The sequence below is a fragment of the Monodelphis domestica genome, chromosome 4 (assembly GCF_027887165.1).
Source record: "Monodelphis domestica isolate mMonDom1 chromosome 4, mMonDom1.pri, whole genome shotgun sequence".
Taxonomy (NCBI): domain Eukaryota; kingdom Metazoa; phylum Chordata; class Mammalia; order Didelphimorphia; family Didelphidae; genus Monodelphis; species Monodelphis domestica.
This window is the reverse complement of record NC_077230.1, coordinates 394,541,098-394,564,912: the sequence shown is the minus strand read 5'-3', so window position 1 is coordinate 394,564,912 and position 23,815 is coordinate 394,541,098. Positions and strand designations below refer to the sequence as shown.

At 42.6% G+C, this 23,815-nt stretch overlaps 1 protein-coding gene across 4 annotated transcripts in view; it reads left to right on the top strand.

Moving 5' to 3' along the window:
• LOC130453592 (forkhead-associated domain-containing protein 1-like) overlaps nucleotides 1-23,815 on the top strand; it is a 63,580-nt gene that overhangs the window by 15,639 nt on the left and 24,126 nt on the right. For all 4 annotated transcript variants that reach the window (XM_056825267.1, XM_056825268.1, XM_056825265.1 and 1 more), the window contains one exon: nucleotides 11,038-11,247. In XM_056825267.1, coding sequence (XP_056681245.1) covers nucleotides 11,038-11,247 — 210 coding nt within the window. The remainder of the gene's footprint in view (nucleotides 1-11,037; nucleotides 11,248-23,815) is intronic.

The window sequence follows — 23,815 nt, the reverse complement described above, 5'->3', positions numbered from 1 at the left end:
TGATGAGATATGAATCCTGATAAACAGAATACAAATGGAAATCTATCGAGTTCATAAAATGAAGACCAAATGCTAGATGACCAGACCTTCCTCTTGGGCCAGAAAAATCTTCGTGGAGGAAGAGGTTGTACTTGGGCACATCTTTAATTAGGGCTTTTCTTTCAGGGACAGCTAGGAGCCTCCTCAGGTGTGCTGGAGGCTCACTAAGTTTTCTGTGTGAACATTTAGAAATTGGCAAATGCTATAAATCATGGTTTGATTTTTTTGAAGGTGGTTTTTTGTTGTTGGTGGTGGGTTTTTTTGTATAAACTTAAGAAAGTGATGGAGAAAAATGCTAATAAAGCAGTTCATGGGAAGACTTGCTTAGAATCACATAGCTAGGAAGTGTCTGAGGTAATATTTTAACCTAGGATCTCCAAACCTGGCTCTTAATCTGCTGAAGCTACCTCAATGACCCCTAGCACACAGTAGGTGTTATTAAAATGTGCTGATTCTTTAAAACCCTGGGAGACTTCTACTGATATTTTAAGTTCTAAAAAGTATATGCCCATGTTGGCAAACCTATGGCATATGTGCCATAACTTTCCCCTCTCCATGCATATCTGAGGATGTTTCTCCCATCACCTGCTCCTCTGCCCAGAAACTTACTGGGAGCACTTCCTCCCTCCCCTGTCTGGGGTAAGGCTGGGGACTCACATGCAGCATGAGGGTTGCAGTTTTGGCACTCAGTCTCTAAAAGGTTCACCATCACTGATATATGCAGCGGGGATGGAGCTCAAACTCCATCCCTCCCTCCTCTTCTGAACTTCCCTGGATCTATTGAGGATACGACCCATTCTCCTTCTAGTCACTGCCGTTCACCACCTTGGTGTCATTATTAACTCCTCCTTCTTGCTTACCCCCTAAATCCAGAGAACTGTCCCATCTCCTTAATCCTTTTGCTGCATTTCTTTATCAATCACCTTCCCTCTGCTTACACTCTAGTCCCTACCCTCATTACCCTCTTGTTAGGACTATTGCAATAGTCTTCTAATAGCACCCCACTTCAAGTCTCTCCTCACTATAATCTAGCCTCCCTACAGCTGCCAGGGAGATCTTCCTAGAACACAGTTCTGATCATGTCATTGTCCCACCCAGTAAGCTACAGTGGTTCCCTATTCATTGCCTCTAGGATCAGATGTCACTTTATATGTATTGCATCCTTTTAACATGTCTATTTTCTGTGTAGGTTTTTAAATATATATAGCAAGTAGTCCAATGATACACATGCACATTTTATAAATCCATAAATAGACATGTAGTAAGGGAGCATGCTCAAAATGGATTTTTACTATCAAAGAGTCAGTCAACAAGTATTTATTAAATGCCAACTATGTGCCAAACACTGCTAACTCTTTATAAATATTTTCTCATTTGATCTTTCCAACAAAAACCCCATTTTACAATTAAGGAAACTGAGGCAGAGAGAAGTTACATAATTTACTCAGGATCACACAGCTAGTGTCTGAGATCAGATTTGAACTTAAGTCTTCTTGATGTCTAGGTCACCTAATTGCCTAAGCTAAGAAGTTGGTAGTACAAATACAAGCAGGAAGAAAGACTAGTCCCTCCCCTCAGTGAGTTTATATATGTATATATATATATATATATTTTTTAAACCCTTACCTTCCATCTTAGAATCAATACTGTATTTTGGTTCTAAGGCAGAAGAGTGGTAAGGGCTAGGCAATGGTGATCAAGTAATTTGCCCAGGGTCACACAGCTAGGAAGTGTCTGAGGTCAGATTTGAACCCAGGACTTCTCATCTTTAAGCCTGGCTCTCAATCCACTGAGCCACCCAGCTGCCCCCATGAGTTTATATTCTGATGTGGAAAGAGAACACTAAAGGAAGCTGACGAGGGTGGAGGGGAAATGTAGTAGCCCAGGAGGAGGCATGGCAAAGAAAGTTTGGAGCGTACCCTGGAGAAGAATGAAGATGCTGCTAGCTTGGCGGCTTCCTTAAATGGAAGTGCTGAGAGGGGTCTTCCAGAGGGAGAGGCCATCCAAAGGTTGAGTTCTAGGGCTACAGTGAACTGCTTGGGATGAAGAACTTCTGGATCCTGGTAGAGAAGTCCCCAGGGAAGAACGCAACAAGAAGAGTATATAGGCAAAAAAAGTTTGAATAAGGGGCAACTAGGTGGCACAGGGAATAGAACACCAGGTCTGGAGTCAGGAGGACCTGGGTTCAAATTTGGTCTTAGACACTCCCTAGCTTTGTGTCCCTGGGGAAACACCATTTGCCCAACCCTTGTCTTTTTGTCTTAGAGTTGTTACCAAGACAGAGTAAGAGGTTGGTTGGTTTTTTTTTTTTTTTATAGTCTGGTTTGACACCAGTCTAGAACTTGCTGAGGGGCACACAAGGGATACACTTCAGAGGTAGAATCTGAGCCCAGGTCCTCTGATTCCAGAAAGAGCAATTCTCACTAGAACAGACTTCAAAACTAATATTATATTCCTTGATTTGAATTGACACCTAAGTGTAGTGCTCTTTCCTCCTTATAGAGCGCCATAATGCATAGAGTACCAGGCTCAGAGTCAGGAAGACTCCCCTTTCTGAGTTCAAATCCTGCTTTAGACACTGACTAGCTGTGTGACCCTAGGAAAGTCACGTAAGCCTCAGTTTCCTCATCTGTAAAATGAGTTAGAAGAGGACAATGGCAAACCACTTCAGAATCTTTGCCAAGAGAATACTGAAAAGTCAGACTGAACAACAACAAATCCCTCCATACCTCTTTGTCCATCCATCAGACATGCCATCGCGGTATGCTCATCTTGACTTTTTTGTGTCACTCCAAATGGCACTGCTTGGGGATGGTTCTCAATGACAATGTGGTTAATTCCTCGACTGTCTTGGCCAAAAGTTCCAGAATAAGAAATAAAGCATGGCTCCCAAGTTCATTTGAAGGCATGCGTTCAAAATATTTTTATGTACTGTTGTGCTTAGAACAAGTAGATACAAAGTTGAGATAAGATTCAGCCCCTAAACTCAGGGAGATGAGACATACATACAAGGGTAACTATAATACAGAAGGTTATATCATCTGGACAACAGTAAGGTGCAAATTGCTATGGGAACTCTGAAGGAGAAGAGTATTGCTGAGAAGGGATCAGGGAAAGCTTCCTGGAAGAGGGGCCATTTAGGTTGGACTTTATAGGATGGGGAGGAATTTAGCAAAGGAGAAAGATGACATTCTAGGCATCCAAACAGCTTGAACAAAGGTATAAAGTTGGAATGTATAGATGATATACAGAGAATGGAGAGTAATTCAGTTTGACTATAGAATACAGTGCACAGAGAGGCGCAAAATGAGATCATCCTGGAAAGGTAGTGCAGAGATTAGATTTTAACCACTAAAGAATATTAAATCATTTCTCCAAGATAACATTATTAACAGGGGACATACTATTCCCATGAACCAAGAATGGACCTTTTCTCTAGGCTTCTTCCATAAGAGGAGAGAGACAGAGAGAGACAGACAGAGAGAAAGAGAGAGACAGAGACAGAGAGAAAGAGAGAGAGACAGAGACAGAGAGACAGAGACAGAGAGGGAGAAACAGACAGAGAGGGAGGGAGGGGGAGAGAGACAGAGAGAGAGACAGAGAAAGAGAGACAGAGATGGAGAGAGAGAGGGCAAGACAGAGAGACAGAGAAAGAGAGACAGAGAGAGATGGAAAGAGAGAAAGAGAGAGAGGGAGAGACAGAGAAAGAGAGACAGGGACAGAGATGGAAAGAGAGAAAGAGAGAGAGAAAGGGAGGGGGAAGAGAGAGGGGGGAAGAGAGAGAGAGAGAGAGAGAAAAGGGGAGACAGAGAAAGAGAGAGAGACAGAGACAGAGACAGAAAGTCAGTCCTGCCTCTTGCTTATAAAGGGAGTTGTGCTCTCTTTCTCACTGGCCTGACAGCTTGACCTTAGGACCTCCCCTGACAATTCCCATTCGTGGATATCTCAAAGGAGGAGGTGGACTTGGAGACCTCAACTCCTCCTTCATTACTTCATCACAAGGGAGGTGGGTCTTCATTCATACATGAAAGAGGCCAGTTCAAGTTTTCCTTTGCCATGTTGGGAAGCCTGAACTATCAAAGTTCAATAGCCAGAGCTTGCCGCCTTCCCTTTCCAAGGAGAGTTCTTGTTTTCAGATAAAGCAGGAGCAGGACTTCACCTTTTAACAAAAGACAAAAGGTCCATCCCCAAGAGTTGTCTTGAGTCCTGGGAGTGAAGTACTTGAGTTTGGAAGCCAGCTGACCTTCAAAACCTGAGGTTTAAGAAGGGCTTCATGTAAAAGATTGCAATTCAACATTAATATTCCTCATTAGAGAGAAGTAGATTGTAGAGCTGCTTAAATGGCAGGCAAAACAGTTTGAATGTTAATCAGGAGGCAACAGGAAGCCACTGAACATTGTTGAAAAGAGAAATGAGGTGATCAGATCCGTGTGTAAGAAAATTATTCTAAAATTATTACTAAAACCCCATCTTTTATGGGAAGTATTTCCTAGCCCCTTTCTTCTAGTTGTTAATTATTTCCTTTTTATCCTATACATAGTTTGCTTCATATATTTATTTGCATATGGTCTCCAACATTAGATTGTAGGCTTCTTGAGGGCAGGGATTTTTTTTTATATTTAGTGCTTCACATAGTAGACTTTTAATAATTGTTTATTTTATTTATCTATTTGTTTACTTATTTATTTATTATTTCTAGCAATGGATTTGGAGATAGATTGGAAGGCCAATTGGGAATTTATTGCAATAGGAAGACAGTGATTAAAACCTGCACCAGGAAAGATGGTAGCAGAACTTAGACAGGAGGGGATGGATACCTGCAATAATGTGCTAGTAAATGTGTGACATCTGGTTTTCTGAAAATATGCTGCTTGACACACTTTTAAGTTTAATCTGCATCGTTGCCATTTTCTTAAGCCTAGACAATCAACAAAACAATAAATCAAGTCCTGATTTGTAGCATTGGCCAATATCCCAGGTGTAAATTGAACAATCTGCTCTTACAAACACCTTTGAGCTGGCTAGAATTCCCTGGATAGGAAGGACCTGGCCAAAGTGAAACTGACAGTATTGGTAACTGACTCCATAGGAAAGCTAAGGAAGAGCAAGTCAATGACAACATCAAATCGGGCCTTACATTTGAAATAATTTCTAATTCAGTGTCTCTCAGAATGAAGCAGCTTCTTATGTTGACATTACAGGTGCTTTATTCACTTCCTTAATAAGTCCTGGCTGTCCTTTATCATCTCATTAGTAGATAAGTCGAGTTCTGGGCAGTTTTATCCAGTGGGAAGACTCATCAGTGGAAAAGACATAATACAAAGTCAAACTGCTCCACAGAACTATGAAGCATTTTCTTTCTTTTTTAAAACCCCTCATCTTCTGTTTTAGAATCCATACTGCATCTAGGTTCTAAGACCGAAGGAGCTATAGCTGGGCAATTGGGGTGAAGTGACTTGCCGAGACTCAAAATAGCTGGAAAGTGTCTGAGACCAGATTTGAACCCAGGACCTCCTGTCTTCAGATCTGGCTCTCTATCCACTGAGCCACCTAGCTGCCTCTGCTATAAGGCATTTTCTCAGTGGCTGATGGGGCAATCCCAACTGTAACCATATAGATATGTGGAAAGAACAGTTGTAGACTGTAAAATGGGATCGTTAGTGTAGCCTTGTGGCATTAGCTAAGCTAGCTTTGAAGAGGCATCAGACTTACAGACTCAATACAAGGCTAGTTACATATGGTATCAACAGAGAGACAGACCCAGAAGGAAACACCAGAAGATTGATCGTTTTGCAAAACAGAGGGATAAGAATTTTTCCTTCACACATATACCCAAGTCACAAATATTCCCCACTTGAATGCTTCTCTTTAAATACTCCCCAGGTGAGTCTGCTCCTCCCATTAATAGCACAAATATTTGTAAGAGAGTATGGGGGAAATCCAGCCTCAGCCACTTACTAGCTGTGTAACTCTGGGCAAGTCATTTCACCCTGTTTGCCTCAGTTTCTTCATCTATAAAATGATCTGGAGAAGGAAATGGCAAACCACTCCACTATCTTTGCTGAGAAAATCTCAAATGGGCAAGTCACTTCACCCTGTTTGCCTCAGTTTCTTCATCTATAAAATGATCTGGAGAAGGAAATAGCAAACCACTCCAGTGTCTTTGCTGAGAAAATCTCAAATGGGCAAGTCATTTCACCCTGTTTGCCTCAGTTTCTTCATCTATAAAATGATCTGGAGAAGGAAATGGCAAACCACTCCAGTGTCTTTGCTGAGAAAATCTCAAATGGGCAAGTCACTTCACCCTGTTTGCCTCAGTTTCTTCATCTATAAAATGATCTGGGGAAGGAAATGGCTAACCCCTCCAATATCTTTGCCAAGAAAGCCTCCAATGGGATCATGAAGAATCAGACATGTCTGAATCGATTGAATGATAAGAACAAAAATGGGAGAGACATTTGAGAACTACTTCTCTTACTATCCTGTTTCATTAAATGCTTTTACTTTTTAAATATATATGTTAGGGATACTAAAACATAGAATTTCATAGCTGGGAGGGAATTTGGAATAGAGATTAGATAAAAAATTAGGGAAAGGTTTTTTTTTTTTAAATCAAAGCTTAGTAAAACAATTACAAGCACAAAAGAAAGACAGTCCCTGCCCTCGTGGAACTTCTACTTCAGTTGGGGAAGGAGCTGAAACAGACTAGGGAGGGGAGAGATGAAGAGTTCAGAGAATCAGGAGCTGAACTGGGTTAAACATGAGAGTGGTGTTATGGCCAATTCCCCAAATAGAGATTCTGAGCATGATGGCAACCAGTGGAAAGGTGACTAGGACTGAGTCAGAAGCAACAGGAGATTAAAGAGATGAGCCACTGTTTGAGATGACAGTGAAGCTGAAGGACCTAGAATAGAAATTGTCTGAGCCGGGAAGGCCCCCTGGAATACAGGATGTCAGGGCTGGGGGGCTGCTTAGAACACAGAATGTGAGAGCTGGGAGAAGGCTTAAAACAGAATGTCAGAGCTAGGAGGTGCCTTTGAACCCAGGATGTCTAACCTGGGAGGAAATAGAGAACAAATAGAGTACAACAGGATCTTCTAACATGGAATAGTGGAACATAGAGCGCTAGAACTGGAAGGGCTCATCAATTTTAACCACCTCATTGTACAGAAAAGAAAACTGATCCCCAGAGAGGGGAACTTCTCTGCTCCAAGCAACCCTTCAAGCCAGAGCACAGCAGAAGTGGCTCTAGAACTCACCTCTCCCAAGTCCATCTGGGATTTGTCCCTCTCCTCCCATCCAGGCTTTTTAGCATCCTTGGATTTCAGAGCGTGATTTAACAGTTGTTAGAAGCATCAGAAGTGAAGAGACAGGATGTGGCAGGACCAAACAGTGATGTGTAGAACAGATATCTCTGCTAGATACAGTGACTCCAGGGAGTTCATAACCATTGCTTACAGGATTTAAGCATTAAAGTGAAATTTCTGATGCTCCCCAGAGAACCGAATAATCAGTGCTAGTGTTGCTGGTAGGAAAGTGTTTAATGATGATAATTTGGTTTTGTGCATTATTCCATTATTTTGGAGGCTTCTCAGAAAGAGCCTTTATTACTGGTGTGTTTTACCTACCAGGGAAGGTCTGAAGATTAAGGAGAGGGTCTGGAGTGGGAACACAGGAGAGAAAACAAGGGAAACAAGGGGAAGACAGAGTGAATGCTCAAAGTCTTGGTGCCACGCAGGAGGAAGACAAAGGGTGCGGACGCTGGTTGTCCAGATGCTCTTAGCATTTGTATTTCAGTTGCTCCTTCTTGTTAGTTTGTGGAAGGGTAGGGGGCAAGCTTGGGGCACCTCCTTTACCAAGGTAGCAACTGATTGTCCCAGCTGGGGCAATAACCAGTCTCGCCAAGGTCAGCCACCAAAACTTCCAAGACTGGGCTGGGCAGAAACTGGAGCTGTGAATCTTTGGCAAGGAATCCTGATGAGCAAATATGGATGGTGGCTAGAAGGGCTCCCTAAGGAAATAATATTTCCAACTTTCAGATAAACTCTGAAATAGGCAAATTTTTTCAGGCAACCTTTTAATATTATAATATCAGATGAGGTGGCATGTCAAATTGTGCCCAAAATATCCCCAAATGTTAGCTGTAACGACGATGATGGCGATGATGGCAATGATGGTGATTAGTGGCAGAAGAGTTTTCATGTTCAAGTGGAGGCAGTCTTGACACTAGGACTTCCTTGTGTTATTCCATTCTCCTTCCTCCAAAATCGATCCTGAAAGCCAAGGGTGGAGGATGGCAATTTTGAGTTTCAGAATATACGTCTTTGTTCCAAAACTGAAGACTTCCCTCTCGCATGGCATTCTTAACCCTTTCTGTGTCATAGACCTTCCTATGGCAGTGTCTGCTGAAGCCTATGGACCCCCATCTCAGAAGAATGTTTTTTTTTTTTTAACCCTACCTTCTATCTTAGAATCAATACTGTGTATTGGTTCCAAGGCAGAAGAGTGGTAAGGGCTAGGCACTGGAGATTAAGTGACTTGCCCAGGGTCACATAGCTAGGAAGTGTCTGAGGCCAGATTTGAACCCAGGATCAGAAGAATGTTTTAAAAGCATAAGATTAAATATAAAGAGTTTAAAAGAAAATCAATTATATTGAAAGAGCTATCCAAATATATATACATATATATAAATACATATATATATAAATACATATATATATATACATATATATACATATATATATATATTTAAGCCTTTACCTTCCATCTTGGAATCAAAACTGGGTATTAGTTCTAAGGCAGAAGAGTGGTAAGGGCTAGGCAATGGGGGCTAAGTGACTTGCCCAGGGTCACCCAGCTAGGAAGTGTCTGAGGCCAGATTTGAACCCAGGACCTCCCATCTCTGGGTCTGACTCTCAATCCACTGAGCCACCCAGCTGCCCCCCATCCAAATATTTTTGAAAATTCATGCACCCTCTGAAATCAACTCCATGGGAGTACATGGACCCCTGTTAAGAACCTCTAGTGTAATGAGAATATACTGGCCAGGCAATGGGACTCTTCCTTTCTCTCATCCAGGAACAAAGGGACAGAAAACACTGAGCATCCATTCTCCCAAAGAAAGGGGAGGATGCCTCTCCTTTATTAGAGGGGATGCACATTAAATAGCTCTCTCCTACCACACAGGCATGGCCAGTTCGGAGTATTAGCCCTAAGTGGAAGTCGCCACAGCACATCCTCCCCAAGGTTAGGTCAAGACCTAGGGCTGGAAGTGGCCTCAGAAGCCATCCAGTCCACGAGCCTACAATGAAGGATGCTGGGAGAGTAAAGGCCTTGCCCCAAGTTCCCCCAGGGAGTAAGACTCCAGAAGCCAGATTTGCACCCATGTCCTTCGACAGCAGATTCAATGTTCTTTAAGCTGCCTCAAATTAAACCTAACCTTCCCCTTTTTCTCCTAAAATGATTCCTGGTTTGCTTTCTAACAGTCTCGCCTCCTTTTACTTTGTTCTCTCACTCCCTGGCGCCTGCTCAAAATGTTCATTTGGAATCAAAGAACATTAGATTTGGAGAGGCCCTTGGGGCATAGAATGTCAGGGCTAGAAAGGGAGCTTGGAATACCAAAATGGCCAAGTGGAAGGGACCTCAATGATAATGAGAACAGGCATTTTTATAGCCCTCGAAGCTCTGCCGAGTACATTGTACAGACATTATCTCATCCAAGCCCCACGGCAACTCCATGAAATAGGTTCTGTGGGTAGGAGGATTATCCCCACTTTAGAGGTGACGGTTAAGGACACTTGCCTATATTATGGTCCTAGGCAGTTCGGTGGTGCATAGTGCACAGAGGGCTATGCCTGGAGTTAAAAACACTTGTCTTCTAGAGTGCAAATCCAGCCACACACTTAATAGCTATAGGATCCTGGACAAGTCATTTAACCCTTTTGGCCTCAGTTTCCTCATCTGCAAAATGAGGAGAAGGAAATGGTAAACCAGTCGAGAAGCTTTGCCAAGAAAACCCCAAATGGTGTTATGAAGAGTTGAACATGATGGAAAGAAGGCTGAACAACAATATAAAAAGTGAATTATGGGGCAGCTGGGTAGCTCAGTGTATTGAGAGCCAGGTCTAGAGAGGGGAGATCCTAGGTTCAAATCTGGCCTCAGACACTTCCAGGCTGTGTGACCATGGGCAAGTCACTTTACCCCCATTGCCTAGCCTTTATCACTCTTCTGCCTTGGAACAAATACACAGTATTGATTCCAAGATGGGAGGTCAGGGTGTAAAAAACAAACAAATAAATTAAAAAACAAATAAAAAGTGAATTTCAAGTAACATGGAAAGGAGGAGAATTAGCATTGGGGGCAATCAGGAAAGGCCTCAAAGACTCCGACAGAAACAGATGCCCTGGAAAAACAAACCTACCCAAATTCTGTTCAACATGATAAGGCTCCTACCATTCAGGCAAATGCAAGGATGTCCAAGTTTATTAATAATAGCTCACATTATATAGCACTAACTATGTGCCAGGCACTGTGTTAAGCACTTTACAATTATCTTATTTGATTCTCACAACAACCCTGGTAGGTAGGTGCTATTATTATCATGTCATCTTAATGGTCAAGGAAACTGAGGCAGACAGTTGTTAATTGATTTGCCTGGGATCACACAGCTAATAAGTAGTCTGAGGTCAGATTCGAACTCCAGGCCCAATGCTCTATCAACTATTCCACTTTGTAATTTATGAATACTCCCAGCTCACAGTTTGGTAGCTCTTTTTGGTTTTTAAAGCCCTCTTGCACAGAGGCATTGTTGTGTCATTCACTCCAGTATTTCCCCTTTTCACAGATGGTGCCATAGAACTAGAACGTGGCCACGTGCTCCTAGGATAAAGTCTTTTCTGAGTCCCTGGTCGTTGTTCTTCCCATGTTAGCAGCCTACCTCTACCCCTCAGCATGGTTGTTCTCTGGCTTATTTTCTGAACCTGCTTTTTTGCCTTTCAGTATCCAGATATTGACAACCATCACGCTCTGATTGAGTTCAATGAAGAAGATGGTAGCTTCATTCTTCAAGATTTCAATTCCCTCAGCGGAACCTTTGTCAACAACTGCCACATTCAGAATGTAGCTGTGAAACTGAAACCAGGGGACATCCTGCGCTTCGGAGCTGTGGGGCTCTCCTATGAGCTGATAGTGGAATTCCTACCTCATTCAGTAAGCCTTGTCTCACCCCTTCTCCCCTTGTACTGGATGAATGAATGAATGAATGAATGAATGAATGAATGAATGAATGAATGAATAAACGAATCCCTTACTAGGCGCCAACCACTTTGCTAAGAGTGTGAGAATACAAATACAAAAATAAACACTGTTCCTGCTCTCAGTGAGCTTATATTCTTATCACAAGGGGAGAAGGGAGGTAGCAGATGTAGAGGAATGGCAGCTGGGAGGTTTAGTCTAGTTTGAAAAGTTCCTAGGATGATAAGAGGGAGCCATAGAGGATAAGGTTTATGGATTCCAGAAGCAATGATAGAGTAGATTGGATTATGGCTCTAAAATTTAAAGGGGAGGGAGAGGGAAAGGCTCAGGGTTGATGATGGGCATAAAAGAGTTACATCCCTGGGATTTGGTTTTTGGACCTGGAGGCAGTTCAGCGGATGAGAAGTCCAAAGACTGATGGGTATGCAGCCTATCAGGGACTGCATCCTCAATGTATTGGCAGACTCAGCCAACCAAGCATCAAAATATATAGGTGATAATGATAATGGGAGGAGGCAAGACTCCTAGGAAGGAATATCAAAGGAAGAGAGCACTCAGGAGTCACCAAGTCATGGGATGATGAGTTGATCTTTGGGATAGTCAGCTGGCACACCCTTTCCAGGAACGAGAGAGTTTACTAATATGGGTTTGATTATTGAGCCTGGAGCAGAAGTGGTGTATTGGAGAAGGGAGCAGTGGAAGGAGAGGGTGGTGGATACACACAACCAGAGTGGAGATGGGATGGCTAGGTAGACAAATAGAAGAGGTAGCATGGCCTGGTCTGCTGGTAAAGGGGCTGGTTGACAGGGCTCCCTCTTTTCCATTGATTCAGACAGTTTAACCCCAAGGAAAAAGACTTTGTATTTCCTCCCACTGATATTCTTTTGGGGTGTTTTTTTTAAACCCTTATTTTCTGTCTTGGAATCAATACTAAGTATCTATTTCAAGACTGAAGAGTGGTCAGGGCTAGGCAATAGGGGCTAGGTGACTTGCCCAGGGTCACAAAGCTAGAATGTGTCTCAGGTCAAATCTGAACCCAAGACCTCCCTTTTCTAAACCTGGCTCTCTGTCTACTGAGCCACATAGCTGCCCCCTCCATTAATATCCTAAACCTGATAGAGTTTTGTTTTGAGCAGCATTATAGTTTCTGGAGGATTTGCCATTTCCTTAGTGTAGAGTAAAAGGAATGACTTGCTGCAGTGAGGGCCCAGTTAAGATTAGGTAACATTCTTTGTAGTTAGCATGATTGGTTTTCTTTTGCTCTATTCTGCAAGTCTGAGCAAGAGCAGAGGAGATGAATGCTGGGAATGGGACAGGCGTAGGGCTTCTCAAAGGTTCTGACACTGAAAGAAATGCTGTACTAGGAGGTTATGATTGCCCAAAGCAATTTCAGAGTTCTTTTCATGAAAGTGAAATATTTGGGGTGATGTCAAAATCAAGAGTGTGACTATCATCAATGATACATGTAAAACTCAGTGGAATTGCGTGTCAGCTTCAGGAGGAGCCATGGGAAAATATTCTAAATTAATTAATTGAATGAAAATTTTCAATTAAAAAAATAAAAAGAGTGTGACTATCCCTATAGGGAGCTGAGATAGAATGGAGGAGGAGCTCATGAGAGTGGAGGTCAAGAAACTGGGTGGCTAGTGTGTTATTGTGTGCCTACACATACCCCAAGCTAGAGATAAAAAGGCAAAATGAAGTCATCTCTGCCCTCAAAGAATTTACATCCTATTGTGTAGGATTCAACATATACACAACTAAATATGCACATGTACACTCATATATATATGTATATATATGTATGTGTGTGCATGTGTTACATACACACACTCTTTTCTGAGTTTAAACTTTTAAAGAAAGCCATCTACACTTCCTTTCCTTTCTCCCCCATCTTAACTCTGTATCTGGTTTCCAGCATCATCACTCAGTGAAACTTTGTTCTCCAAAGTGATCTCTTCATCACCAAATCTCACGGCCTTTTCTCAATCCTTATCTTTCTTCATCTTTCTGTAGACTTTGACATTGTCAGACACACTCCTTGATACCTTCTCCTCTTGAGGTGTTCATGGCGATGCTCTCCTGCGTTCTCCTACCTGTTGGACTGTTCTTTCTAAGTCCTCTGCTGGAGCTTCAACCAGCTCATCCTTTTTAACTGACTGTAACTCCCACAGTTCTGTCATGGCCCTGTTTCTCTTCTCCCTCTACTATTTCACTCAATGGTCTCATCAGTTCCCATGGTTTAAACTCTCATCTCTATGTGAATGATTCTCGAATTTATTTGTCTACCCTTGACCTCTTTCTAAGGAGGTCAGGCTCCGGACTCTCGTCTCCAACTGCTGATTGAACATTTTAGACTGGATGTATCATAGATATCTTAAACTCAACATATCCAAAAGAGAACTTGTTATCTTTACCACCTTAATCATCTCCCCCACACCTCCAAGAAACCCTCCCCTCTTCCTTCCTTCCTTCCTTCCTTCCTTCCTTCCTTCCTTCCTTCCTTCCTTCCTTCCTTCCTTCCTTCCTTCCTTCCTTCCTTCCTTTCTTCCTTTCTTTCTTTCTTTCTTTCTCTCTTTCTTTCTCTCTTTCTTTCTCTCTTTCTTTCTTTCTTTCTTTCTTTCTTTCTTTCTTTCTTTCTTTCTTTCTTTCTCTCTTTCTCTCTTTCTCTCTTTCTCTCTTTCTCTCTTTCTTTCTTTCTTTCTCTTTCTTTCTCTTTCTTTCTTTCTTTCTTTCTCTCTTTCTCTCTTTCTTTCTTTCTTTCTTTCTTTCTTTCTTTCTTTCTTTCTTTCTTTCTTTCTTTCTTTCTTTCTTTCTTTCTTTCTTTCTTTCTTCCCTCTCTGTTTCTGTCTCTGTCTCTCTCTGTGTGCTTCTGTCTCTCTTTCTTCTTTTCAGCTCTTACCTTCTGTCTTAGAATCAATACTGTCAGTTCTAAGACAGAAAATCCATAAGGGCAAAGCAATCAGAATTAAGTGACTTGCCTAGGGTCACATAGCCAGGAAGGTACCTGATGTTAGATTTGAACTCAGGTCTTCTCAGCTCCTGGCCAGTGCTAGATCCAGTGTGATACCTAACTGCCTCTGCCTTATTACTTTCATGGGTATCACCATCATCTAAGTCATTCAGGCTTACAACCTTATCATTCTCTACCCTTCACCATATACAACTGATTGCCAAATCCTGTTGTTTCTACCTTCAGAATATCTCTAGAACACACTCTGCTCCTACCTGGTGCCAGCTCTCATCACCTCATACCTTGACTATTGTGATAGCTGCTGGGCATGTCCCTGACTCAAGTCTCTCCTCCCTCCAGTCCTTCCTCTACTCAGCTGCTAAATGGATCTTACAGCTCAGATCCGACCATATAACCTCATTCCCCTGCTCAATAAATTCCAGGGGCTCCCGTAACCTCTAGGATCAGATATAACACCCTGTTGGGCTTTGAAAACTCTTTATAGCCTGGCCCCTTCCTCTGTTTCTTACTCTTTTCATTCTTTTCCTTTCATGGTACATGCGATGGGTGGACAAGGAGAATGGGAGTGGCGGAGGCTTTTTAACTGAAGCAGTCTAGAATTCTGTATCACAGGGATCAGGCGAGAGGCATTTGCCATCCAGTGGGGCTGTCACTCATTTGGACTGGGGCTCCCGTCCTCAAGAGTACTGAGAATAGGTGAGGGCATACCATTTCTCTTGTAAATATCAAGGAAGAAGGGAGACTGGGTTTGGTGTTCCTGCAGATGAAATCCTGGCAGTTAGGAGTCTGGGTTTCTGTTAATGGGCCCATTAATGGGCTGGTCTTAGCAATCAATCAGCAAGTCAGTAAACACTGTTCCTTGTACAATAACAATCCCTGTTCCTAAGGCTGCTGGGTGGCTCAGTGGATAGAGCACTGGAATCTAGAAAACATGAGTTCAAATACAGCCTCAGATCCCTACTAGCTCTGTGACCCTGGACAAGTCACTTACCCTCTTCCTCAGTTTCCTCAACTATAAAAATGGGAATTATAATAATAGCTCCTACCTCTCAGGGTGGTTGTGAGGATCAAGTGAGATAATATTTGTAAAGTGTTTAGCAGAATTCCTGGCACATAGTAGGTGCTTAACCTATGATCATTTCTTTCCTTCTAAGGAGATTACAATCTAATGAGGGAGACAAGTACATATTAAACTATAGAGAGGGTAAATATGATAAATATAACATAGTTCAATGGAAGGCTTTTGGAAAAGAGCTGTCAGGAAAGGATTCCTGTGGAAAGAGATGCTTAAGGAAAAAGAGAGATGCGATGATGGAGGTGAAGAGCACATTCTAGGCATCTGAGACAACTTATGCAAAGATACAGAGGCTGGAAATGGAATCCTGTGTATGAGGAATCGAGAGAGGGCCAGAGTGGATGGATCACAGACTGTGTGTGTGTGTGGTATAATATCCAGTAAGGTTGGAAAATTAGGTTGGGGCTAGATGTGAAGGGTTTAAAAAACTAAAAAGAAGGGGGCAGCTGGGTGGGTCAGTAGAAAGGGAGTCAGGCTGGGAGGTCCTGGGTTCAAATCTGGCCTCAGATATTTCCCAGCTGTGTGACCCTGGACAAGTCACTTAACCCTAATTGCCTAGCCCTGACCACTCTTCTGCCTTAGCATCAATCCACAGTATTGATTCTAAGATAGATCATAAGGGTTTTTTTTTTAAGCTAGATTATTTTCTGTTTTCTCCAAGAAGCAGTGGGGGGATACTGAGGCTGAAACCTCAAGGTGTTTCAGGATGAAGGAAATAAGACCTAGAGAAATTGAGTAAGCTTTAATAAATGGCAGAACGATATTTTGAACCCACGTCTTCTTACTCTAAAACCAGTTCTTTCCCCTCTTCTTTCACACTGCATTAAAAGAAAATCAATTGTATTTGATGACTGTGTCAATGGTAAGTTGCCACAGATTGGTTTGCTCTATAAAGTGGACTTGCTTCTTCAGGAGTCCAGCCACCAATCTGTACGATAGTACGCCACCCAAAGAATGGAAGGCACAGAATCCAAATGCTTTAGCTCCCTCTTCTGACCATTTCCTAATGTTTCACTCATCAAAATCCCTTCTTGGTCTAGGCAGGCCCTTTCCTAGCACTCTCTCTTCCCGCTAGGTCAGAGCTGGAAAGCTGTGACTGATGGGTCGGGAAGATTTGGACCCAAGGATACAAAATGAGGCAAAAGGCAGTCTGAAGTCTAGCCAAGTAGCAAAGAGTCAGTCAGGCCCTCATTGGTACATTTGCCAGTTGTACAGATGTAAATGCGCCCTCCAAAGTTAATACTAGGCTGAGTTGGGTTGGAGCTGGCTCCAGCTTACTTCTGGATGTCTTCTCATCATTCCTTTGGCTGCTCACACATCCCTTGGGTTCCTGCCTTAACTCTCAGCTTCCAAGGCTGATGGACTTTTCTGGAGAGGAGATTCTTAGTCAAATGTGAATTGGACTAGCTCGCCTTTGAAGTGCTTTCCAACTCTGAGAATGTGATCGAATGTAAGCCTCTTGAGGGCAGGTACTTGTTTTTTTCCTGTATTTTTTTGGTGGGGCTAGCTGAATAAATGAATGAATGGATGGATGGATGATGGATGTGATTCTGGGATTCTCTTGAATACTTAACCCAAATAACTGGACCAAATCTCAGTAAAGTCACCAATACATTTATTTATTTTTAAACTCTCACCTTCTGTCTTAGAATCAATATTATGGATTGGCTCCAAGGCAGAAGAGTGGTAAGGGCTAGTCAATGGGGGTCAAGTGACTTGTCAAAGGTCACACATCTGGGAAGGGTCTGAGGTTAAATTTGAACCTAGGACCTCCCTGTTTCTAGGCCTGACTCTCTATCCACTGAACCACCCAGCCACTCCTAAAGTCACCAATTTAAATGAACCTTGAGCATCAACTCAAAATTGTGGAGAGTAAATAATTGAATTACAGACTCATGAAAATAAAGCAGTAGACTTCATCCCACTCAACACATGCCAAGAGAGGCTTAAAACACATATAAGAGAGGCTTAAAACATTCAACAGTTTTTCAGATTTCAGCTCTCATTTCTACACAAATGGACAGAGTCCTGCTGTTAGTTATCAAAACATTATCTAAACAAACTGGATTCAAAGCCAGAGGACCTGAGTTCAAATCCCACTTCTATCAATTTACCTCTGTGTAACTTTGGGAAAAGCATCTACCCCTTCCAGGCTTCTGTTTTCTAGCTGTAAAATGAGCAGGTTGAAATAGATGATCTCTAGGTTTCCTTCAAGCTCTATTATCGATGATCCAATAATACTTTGTTTGACTTTGAAATGCTTAAGTTTATTGGTTTCTTTTTCCTCCATTAGAAGCCTCCATTAGGCTTCTAATGATTGTGTAGTAGTCTAGTTGAGTTATAGAATTTCTCTTCAGAGAGCCAGAGAGAGGTCAGGAGATAGTGTGGTAACTGGGACTATGGCCCATGAGAGGAGGGAAGAGAATCATTCTTCGGCCTCTCAGGAGTCAATTCCAGACTACGTCTACTCTCTCCCAGGCTTGGGCTATCACCCCCTTCAGAATCCTGTAGCTGCCCCTCTCCAGGGCTCCTTTGGGTGGGGTGGGTCAGGTAGAGCACTAGCTAGGTGGACTCCACTCTGTGGCCAGAATAAGCTGCCTCACTTGGGGGTCCCTGCCCAGTGGAATACCTGGGGCCACATGTGGAGACCAGCCACGAAGACACAAAGTGACTGTCTACACTGATCTCCTCTGCCAGTATTCCCAGAGCCCACAGTCAGCTCCCCATCTCTTTACCCTATACTTCCTCCCTCTTACTGCCCCCTCTGAGAACCTTCTTCTGTGGTGGAGCTCTGGAGAAAAGCAGGTGCTCTGATTCAGCTCCTTTGACTTCTGTCTACACATAGGAGCAGGTATGTCCCGGACACTCTTCCTTCCCCACAACCAGCCCCAGATACCAGAGCTTTGAGAGTGACTCTGATCAGATACAGAAGAGGCTTCAGAATGAATGATGTAAGAGCTAGAAAGGGGGTTTGAGGAAAGAAAGGATCAGAGTTAAGAAGGATTCTAGAACACACAATATCGGAGCTAGGAGAGAGCTTGGAACAGAGAATGTCAGAGCTAGAAGAGGCTTTAGAATAGAGGAGGACGGAGATTGAGGAGGCTTAGAACAGAGAGTGTCAGAGCTGGGAGAGACCTTACAACAGAGAATGTCAGGGCTGGGAGAGACCTTAGAACAGAGACTGTCAGAGCTGGGAGAGAACTTAGAACAGAGAATGTCAGAGCTGGGAGAGTCCTTAGAACAGAGAATGTCAGAGCTGGGAGAGAACTTAGAACAGAGAATGTCAGAGCTGGGAGGGACCTTAGAACAGAGAATGTCAGAGCTGGGAGGGAGCTTAGAACAGAGACTGTCAGAGCTGGGAGAGTCCTTAGAACAGAGAATGTCAGAGCTGGGAGGGAGCTTAGAACAGAGACTGTCAGAGCTGGGAGAGACCTTAGAACAGAGAATGTCAGAGCTGGGAGAGACCTCAGAACAGAGAATGTCAGAGCTGGGAGAGTCCTTAGAACAGAGAATGTCAGAGCTAGGAGAGACCTTAGAGCAGAGAATGTCAGAGCTGGGAGAGACCTTAGAACAGAGAATGTCAGAGCTGGGAGAGAGCTTAGAACAGAGAATGTCAGAGCTGGGAGAGACCTCAGAACAGAGAATGTCAGAGCTGGGAGAGTCCTTAGAACAGAGAATGTCAGAGCTAGGAGAGACCTTAGAGCAGAGAATGTCAGAGCTGGGAGAGACCTTAGAGCAGAGAATGTCAGAGCTGGGAGGGCCTCAGAATCCAGACTGTAAGAACATAGTCAGAAACCAGAGGATGCAAGATATTATAACTGGAAAGCAATTTCTAGGACATCTAATTATACCTCCTCATTGTACAGATATAGTCCCTGAGGACCAGGCAAGAGACGTAATTCACCAAGGCCACATACCTTAAAATTAGTCATTAATTTGCACATGCAGATCATTGAAAATGGATCTGAGTTAGGAGTGTTTTGTAGTATTTTAAGAATTTGAAATAGTACAAGAAATTAGAACCACAACAACAACAACAAAAAAACCAAAATGTCTTACAAGCAGGTAGTGGACTTTTAGATGCTCTAATAAGAACTGGAGAAAAAGATCTTGTAGGAGAGAGCCAGAGCCAGAGAGAGATACGGGGAGTGGCAAGGGGAGACCGAGAGACAGAGAGAGGCAGAGAAAGGGAGAGACAGAGACAGAGACAGAGAAAGGGAGAGAGAGAGGGAGGAGAGAGACAGAAAAAGGGAGAGAAAGAGAAAGAGAGAAACAGAGAGAGAGAGAAGGAGGGAGGGAGACAGAGACAGAGACAGAGACAGAGACAGAGAGAGCCTCACAAGTGAAATTTCCTCCTGAATTTTAACCAACACCCCAGAGTTTGGAATAAAACCTATGTAGACCCAGGCCATCTTCCATGACTGGATTCCTCTTCCTTCCTGCCTCCACCTGTTGGCATTTTGCCTTCCCTTCAAGGCTCAGCTCAGGGCCTCTCTTTCCAAATTCTCCCAGTTGTTAGCACTTCATTTTCTTCCTCAGTGTTGTTGAGCTGTGTTTGATCTTTTGTGACCCTATTTGGGGTTTTCTTGGCAAAGATCCTGGAGTAGCTTGACATGTCCTTCTCCAACTCATTTTACAGATGAGGAAACTGAGGCAAACAGGGTGAAGTGACTTATCCAGGGTCACAGAACTATCAAGTGGCTGATGTCAGATTTGAACTCAGAAGATGAGCTCCTGACTCCAGGCCTGACACTCTTTCCACGGCACCACCTAGCTGTTTTAGGACCCTTTTACACTCTTAAAAGTTGTTGAGAACTGAGGGCAGCTTAGTAGATAGAGATGGGGAGGTCTATTGCCTAGCCCTCACCACTCTTGCCTTGGAACTAATATGCAGTACTGATTCTAAGACAGAAAGTAAGGGCTTAAAAAAATGTCGAGAACACCCTAAAGAGTTTTCATTTATTTGAATTATACCCATCAATATTTACTATATTCAAAATTTTAAATCAATGTTTAAAAATATTATTAATTCATTTAAAAGTAACAATAACAAACCCTTCATATTTTAGCATAAATAACCATTTTTAATGAAAAATAACTACTTTCCAAAACAAACAAAAATTCGTGAGGAGTAGCATTATTTTATTTATTTTTTCAAATTTCATTATATCTGGCTTAAGAGAAGACAGTTGGATCCTCATAGCTGCTTTTGCATTCAATCTGTTGCACTCAGTTGTTTTGGTTAAAGTATATGAAAAAAATCAGACCTCACAAGGTAGTTGAAAAGGGAGTATTTTGATCAGCAAATAATGTCTTAATATTTTTATGAAAATAGTTTTGACTTTATAAACCTCCTGAAAGGGTCTGGGGGAACGCCTAAGGGTCACCCCCACCCCATTTTGAGACTCACTCACTGCTCTAGCCCATCTCCCCCATTCTGTTTGGTTTCTTACAGATGTAGAAACTGAGGCCCCAATAGGGTGGAGTGACTTACCTTTGGGCAGATCGGTCCATCCCATTCCTCTTTTCTCAGTCTTCCCATTTGCTACTTTGCTGTTGGGAATTATGCTCTTATGTTGGCCCATTCTATAAGAGCTACCAGTTTTTAAAAGTATCCTACAAGAACTAGAAGAGCTAAATGGAATAACTATCTGGCTCTTTCCACAAAGTGTCCCAGAGAGAAATCGATTTCTTCCAAAGTATTTTAATTTGAGATTTTTTGTTGTTGTTGAAAAATCCTTCTTTCTTGCCCTATTTGGGGCGATCAATGTCAATGACCCAGTGCAGAGGGCTGCAGAGCAAACTTCCTGCTTCCTTTAAATTCCCATCACTAATCTAATTTGAATGAAGACTCTCTAAAGCTGTTCTCATACAATAGGATGTTGTTAATAATATTTTTCTAGTGACTGAACAAAGACATGAGGGAGCTCTAAGCTATAACGTTGAGGTCAGCTCTGGGCTTGAGATTCCAACGCTGGGGCTTCTTTAACAAATAAGGCCCTGAAGTATCCTGTTTCTATTGACCTGTGAGCCTAGGCTTGAGTCAGTTCTCTGAGGCTTTCTTTAAGGTTTAACCTTGTTAAAGGGCAGCTAGGGGCTTTGAGAGCCAGGCCTGGAGCAAATCTGGTCTCAAACACTTTCTAGCTGCGTGACCCTGGGCAAGTCACTTACCTCTATTTGTCTAGCCCTTACCACTCTTTTGCCTTAGAACCCATACTTGGTATTCATTCTAAGACATAAGGTAAGGGTTTAAAAAAAAAAAAGGTAGGGGGCAGCTGGGTAGCTCAGTGGATTGAGAGCTAGCCCTAGAGACGGGAGGTCCTAGGTTCAAATGTGGCCTCAGACACTTCCCAGCTGTGTGACCCTGGGCAAGTCACTTGACCCCCATTGCCCAGCCCTTACCACTCTTCTGCCTTGGAGCCAATACACAGTATTGACTCCAAGACAGAAGGTAAGGGTTTAAAAAAAAAAAGGGCTTAACTTCTCCAGACCTAAGTGTCCTCCTCTGTAAAACAAGTGGGTTAGATTAGATTGGGGTTTTTAACCTGGAGTCTAGAAACTTAAAAAAATTTTTTAGGATAACTGCATTTCTCTCTTTCTTTTTTTATTATTAATTAAATGATTGGATTTTTTTTTTTAATTTTCTGGTTCCAAATTCTCTCCCTCCTCCACCCTCTGAGGAACAACTACATTTCACTACAACTGGCTTCTCTTGTTAGCCAATGTATTTTTTTGTGCCTTAAAAAGTATGGCTCTGAGAAGAAGGCTGGCTACAGGCCTCACAAAACTCCACATCCAGGACCAGGACACAAATAAGGCTAAGAACACTTGGCTAGATTAGAGCTCTAAGGTTTCCCCTAATTCTAAATTCTTTTATTTATTTATTTGTTTATTTATTTGTTTGTTTGTTTGTTTCTTCATTTGTTTGTTCATTCATTCTTTAATTTATTTATTTGTTTGTTTGTTTATGTCTTTATTCATTTATTCATTTATTCATTCATTCATTTATTTTTTTGTTTGTTTGTTTAAAACCCTTACTTTCCATCTCAGAATCCATACTGTGTATTGGCTCCAAGGCAGAAGAGTGGTAAGGGCTAGGCAATGGGAGTCAAGTGACTTGCCCAGGGTCACCCAGCTGGAAAGTGTCTGAGGCCACATTTGAATCCAGACCTCCTGTTTTCAGGCCTGGCTCTCTAACCACTTAGCTACCCAGCTGTCCCCCACTGGGTTTTACATGTGTCATTGATCAAGACCTATTTCCTTATTATTGATAATTGCACCAGGGTGATCACAGAAACAATTCTTGATAATGGTTTTCTGCCATTTTAGGATTCAGATTTTCTCCATCTCTTCCTCCCCTTACTGCCCTGTTAGCACTCAGTTTGGGGATGTAAGTAGAATCATTAAGTAGGGTCCTTTGTATAATTTAGAATACATTCCTTCCTCAGTGACGCCTCTCAGAATCTCCAATTCTCTGCACTCAAGCAAGCATTTATTAAGCACCTACTATGTGCCAGGGACGGTGCCTGGAACTGGAGTACAAAGATGAAAACAAAACCAGATTTTCTTTGAGGACTTTACATTTTGTTAGGGGAGACAACATGTACCCAAAAGGGATGGATAAAGGTTTTACAGACTGAGGGAGGAGGCTATTGGGGGATGGAGGCAGCAGCTGCAAGTGGGGAAGAGTCAGGAAGAATACAAAAGTGCAGATGGTCTTGCTGGGAAGCCTCCCCTCATCAGCCCTTAGTTGTTAGTCAAGTGCCTTCCTCCACTCCATTTAGTATTCGCTTGATGATATTTAGAAGTATTATTGAATAGCCCTTTTTCCTACCCTCTTCCCCCTACAACCATCCCATCCCTAGGTAGAATAAAGGCTCTTTGGCTGTTATATTTATCTGTCTGTATCTCTCATGCCTGCCTGGCACCATGCCTTGAACATAGTAGGAACCTAATAAATGCTTGTCAAATTAATTCACAGGGTCTAAATACAAGGTGTGCCAGAAGTCTTAATGTAGTCTGATGCTTAAAACTGCAGGCAGCTAAGTGGCTCAGTGGATAGAGAGCCAGGCTTGGAGATAGGAGGTCCTGGGTTCAAATCTGATTTCAGGTACTTCCTACTAGGTGACCTTGGGCGAGTCACTTAACCCCAATGGCGCTTACCCTTTACTGCTCTTCTTCCTTAGGACCAATACTTAGTATCGACTGTAACACAGAAGGTAAAGGTTAAAAAAAAAGTTGCCCCTAGCCTTTGGAGATACCTTGTAGAAGTAGCCTTGGAAGTCTACTCTGGGTGCCAGGGCCCCTCCTAGAATCATTGTCTCTTTTCTTCCCTTGGCTACAGTGTCATCTCCTATGGGAAGCGGCAGGGAATAATGTCTAGATTCTGCAAGTCCTGGGGCTCCCTCTTGTCTCTGATACATATTGCTGTGTCACTGCGTCACTATGTAGCTGGCCAGTGCTCCAGGCTTTAA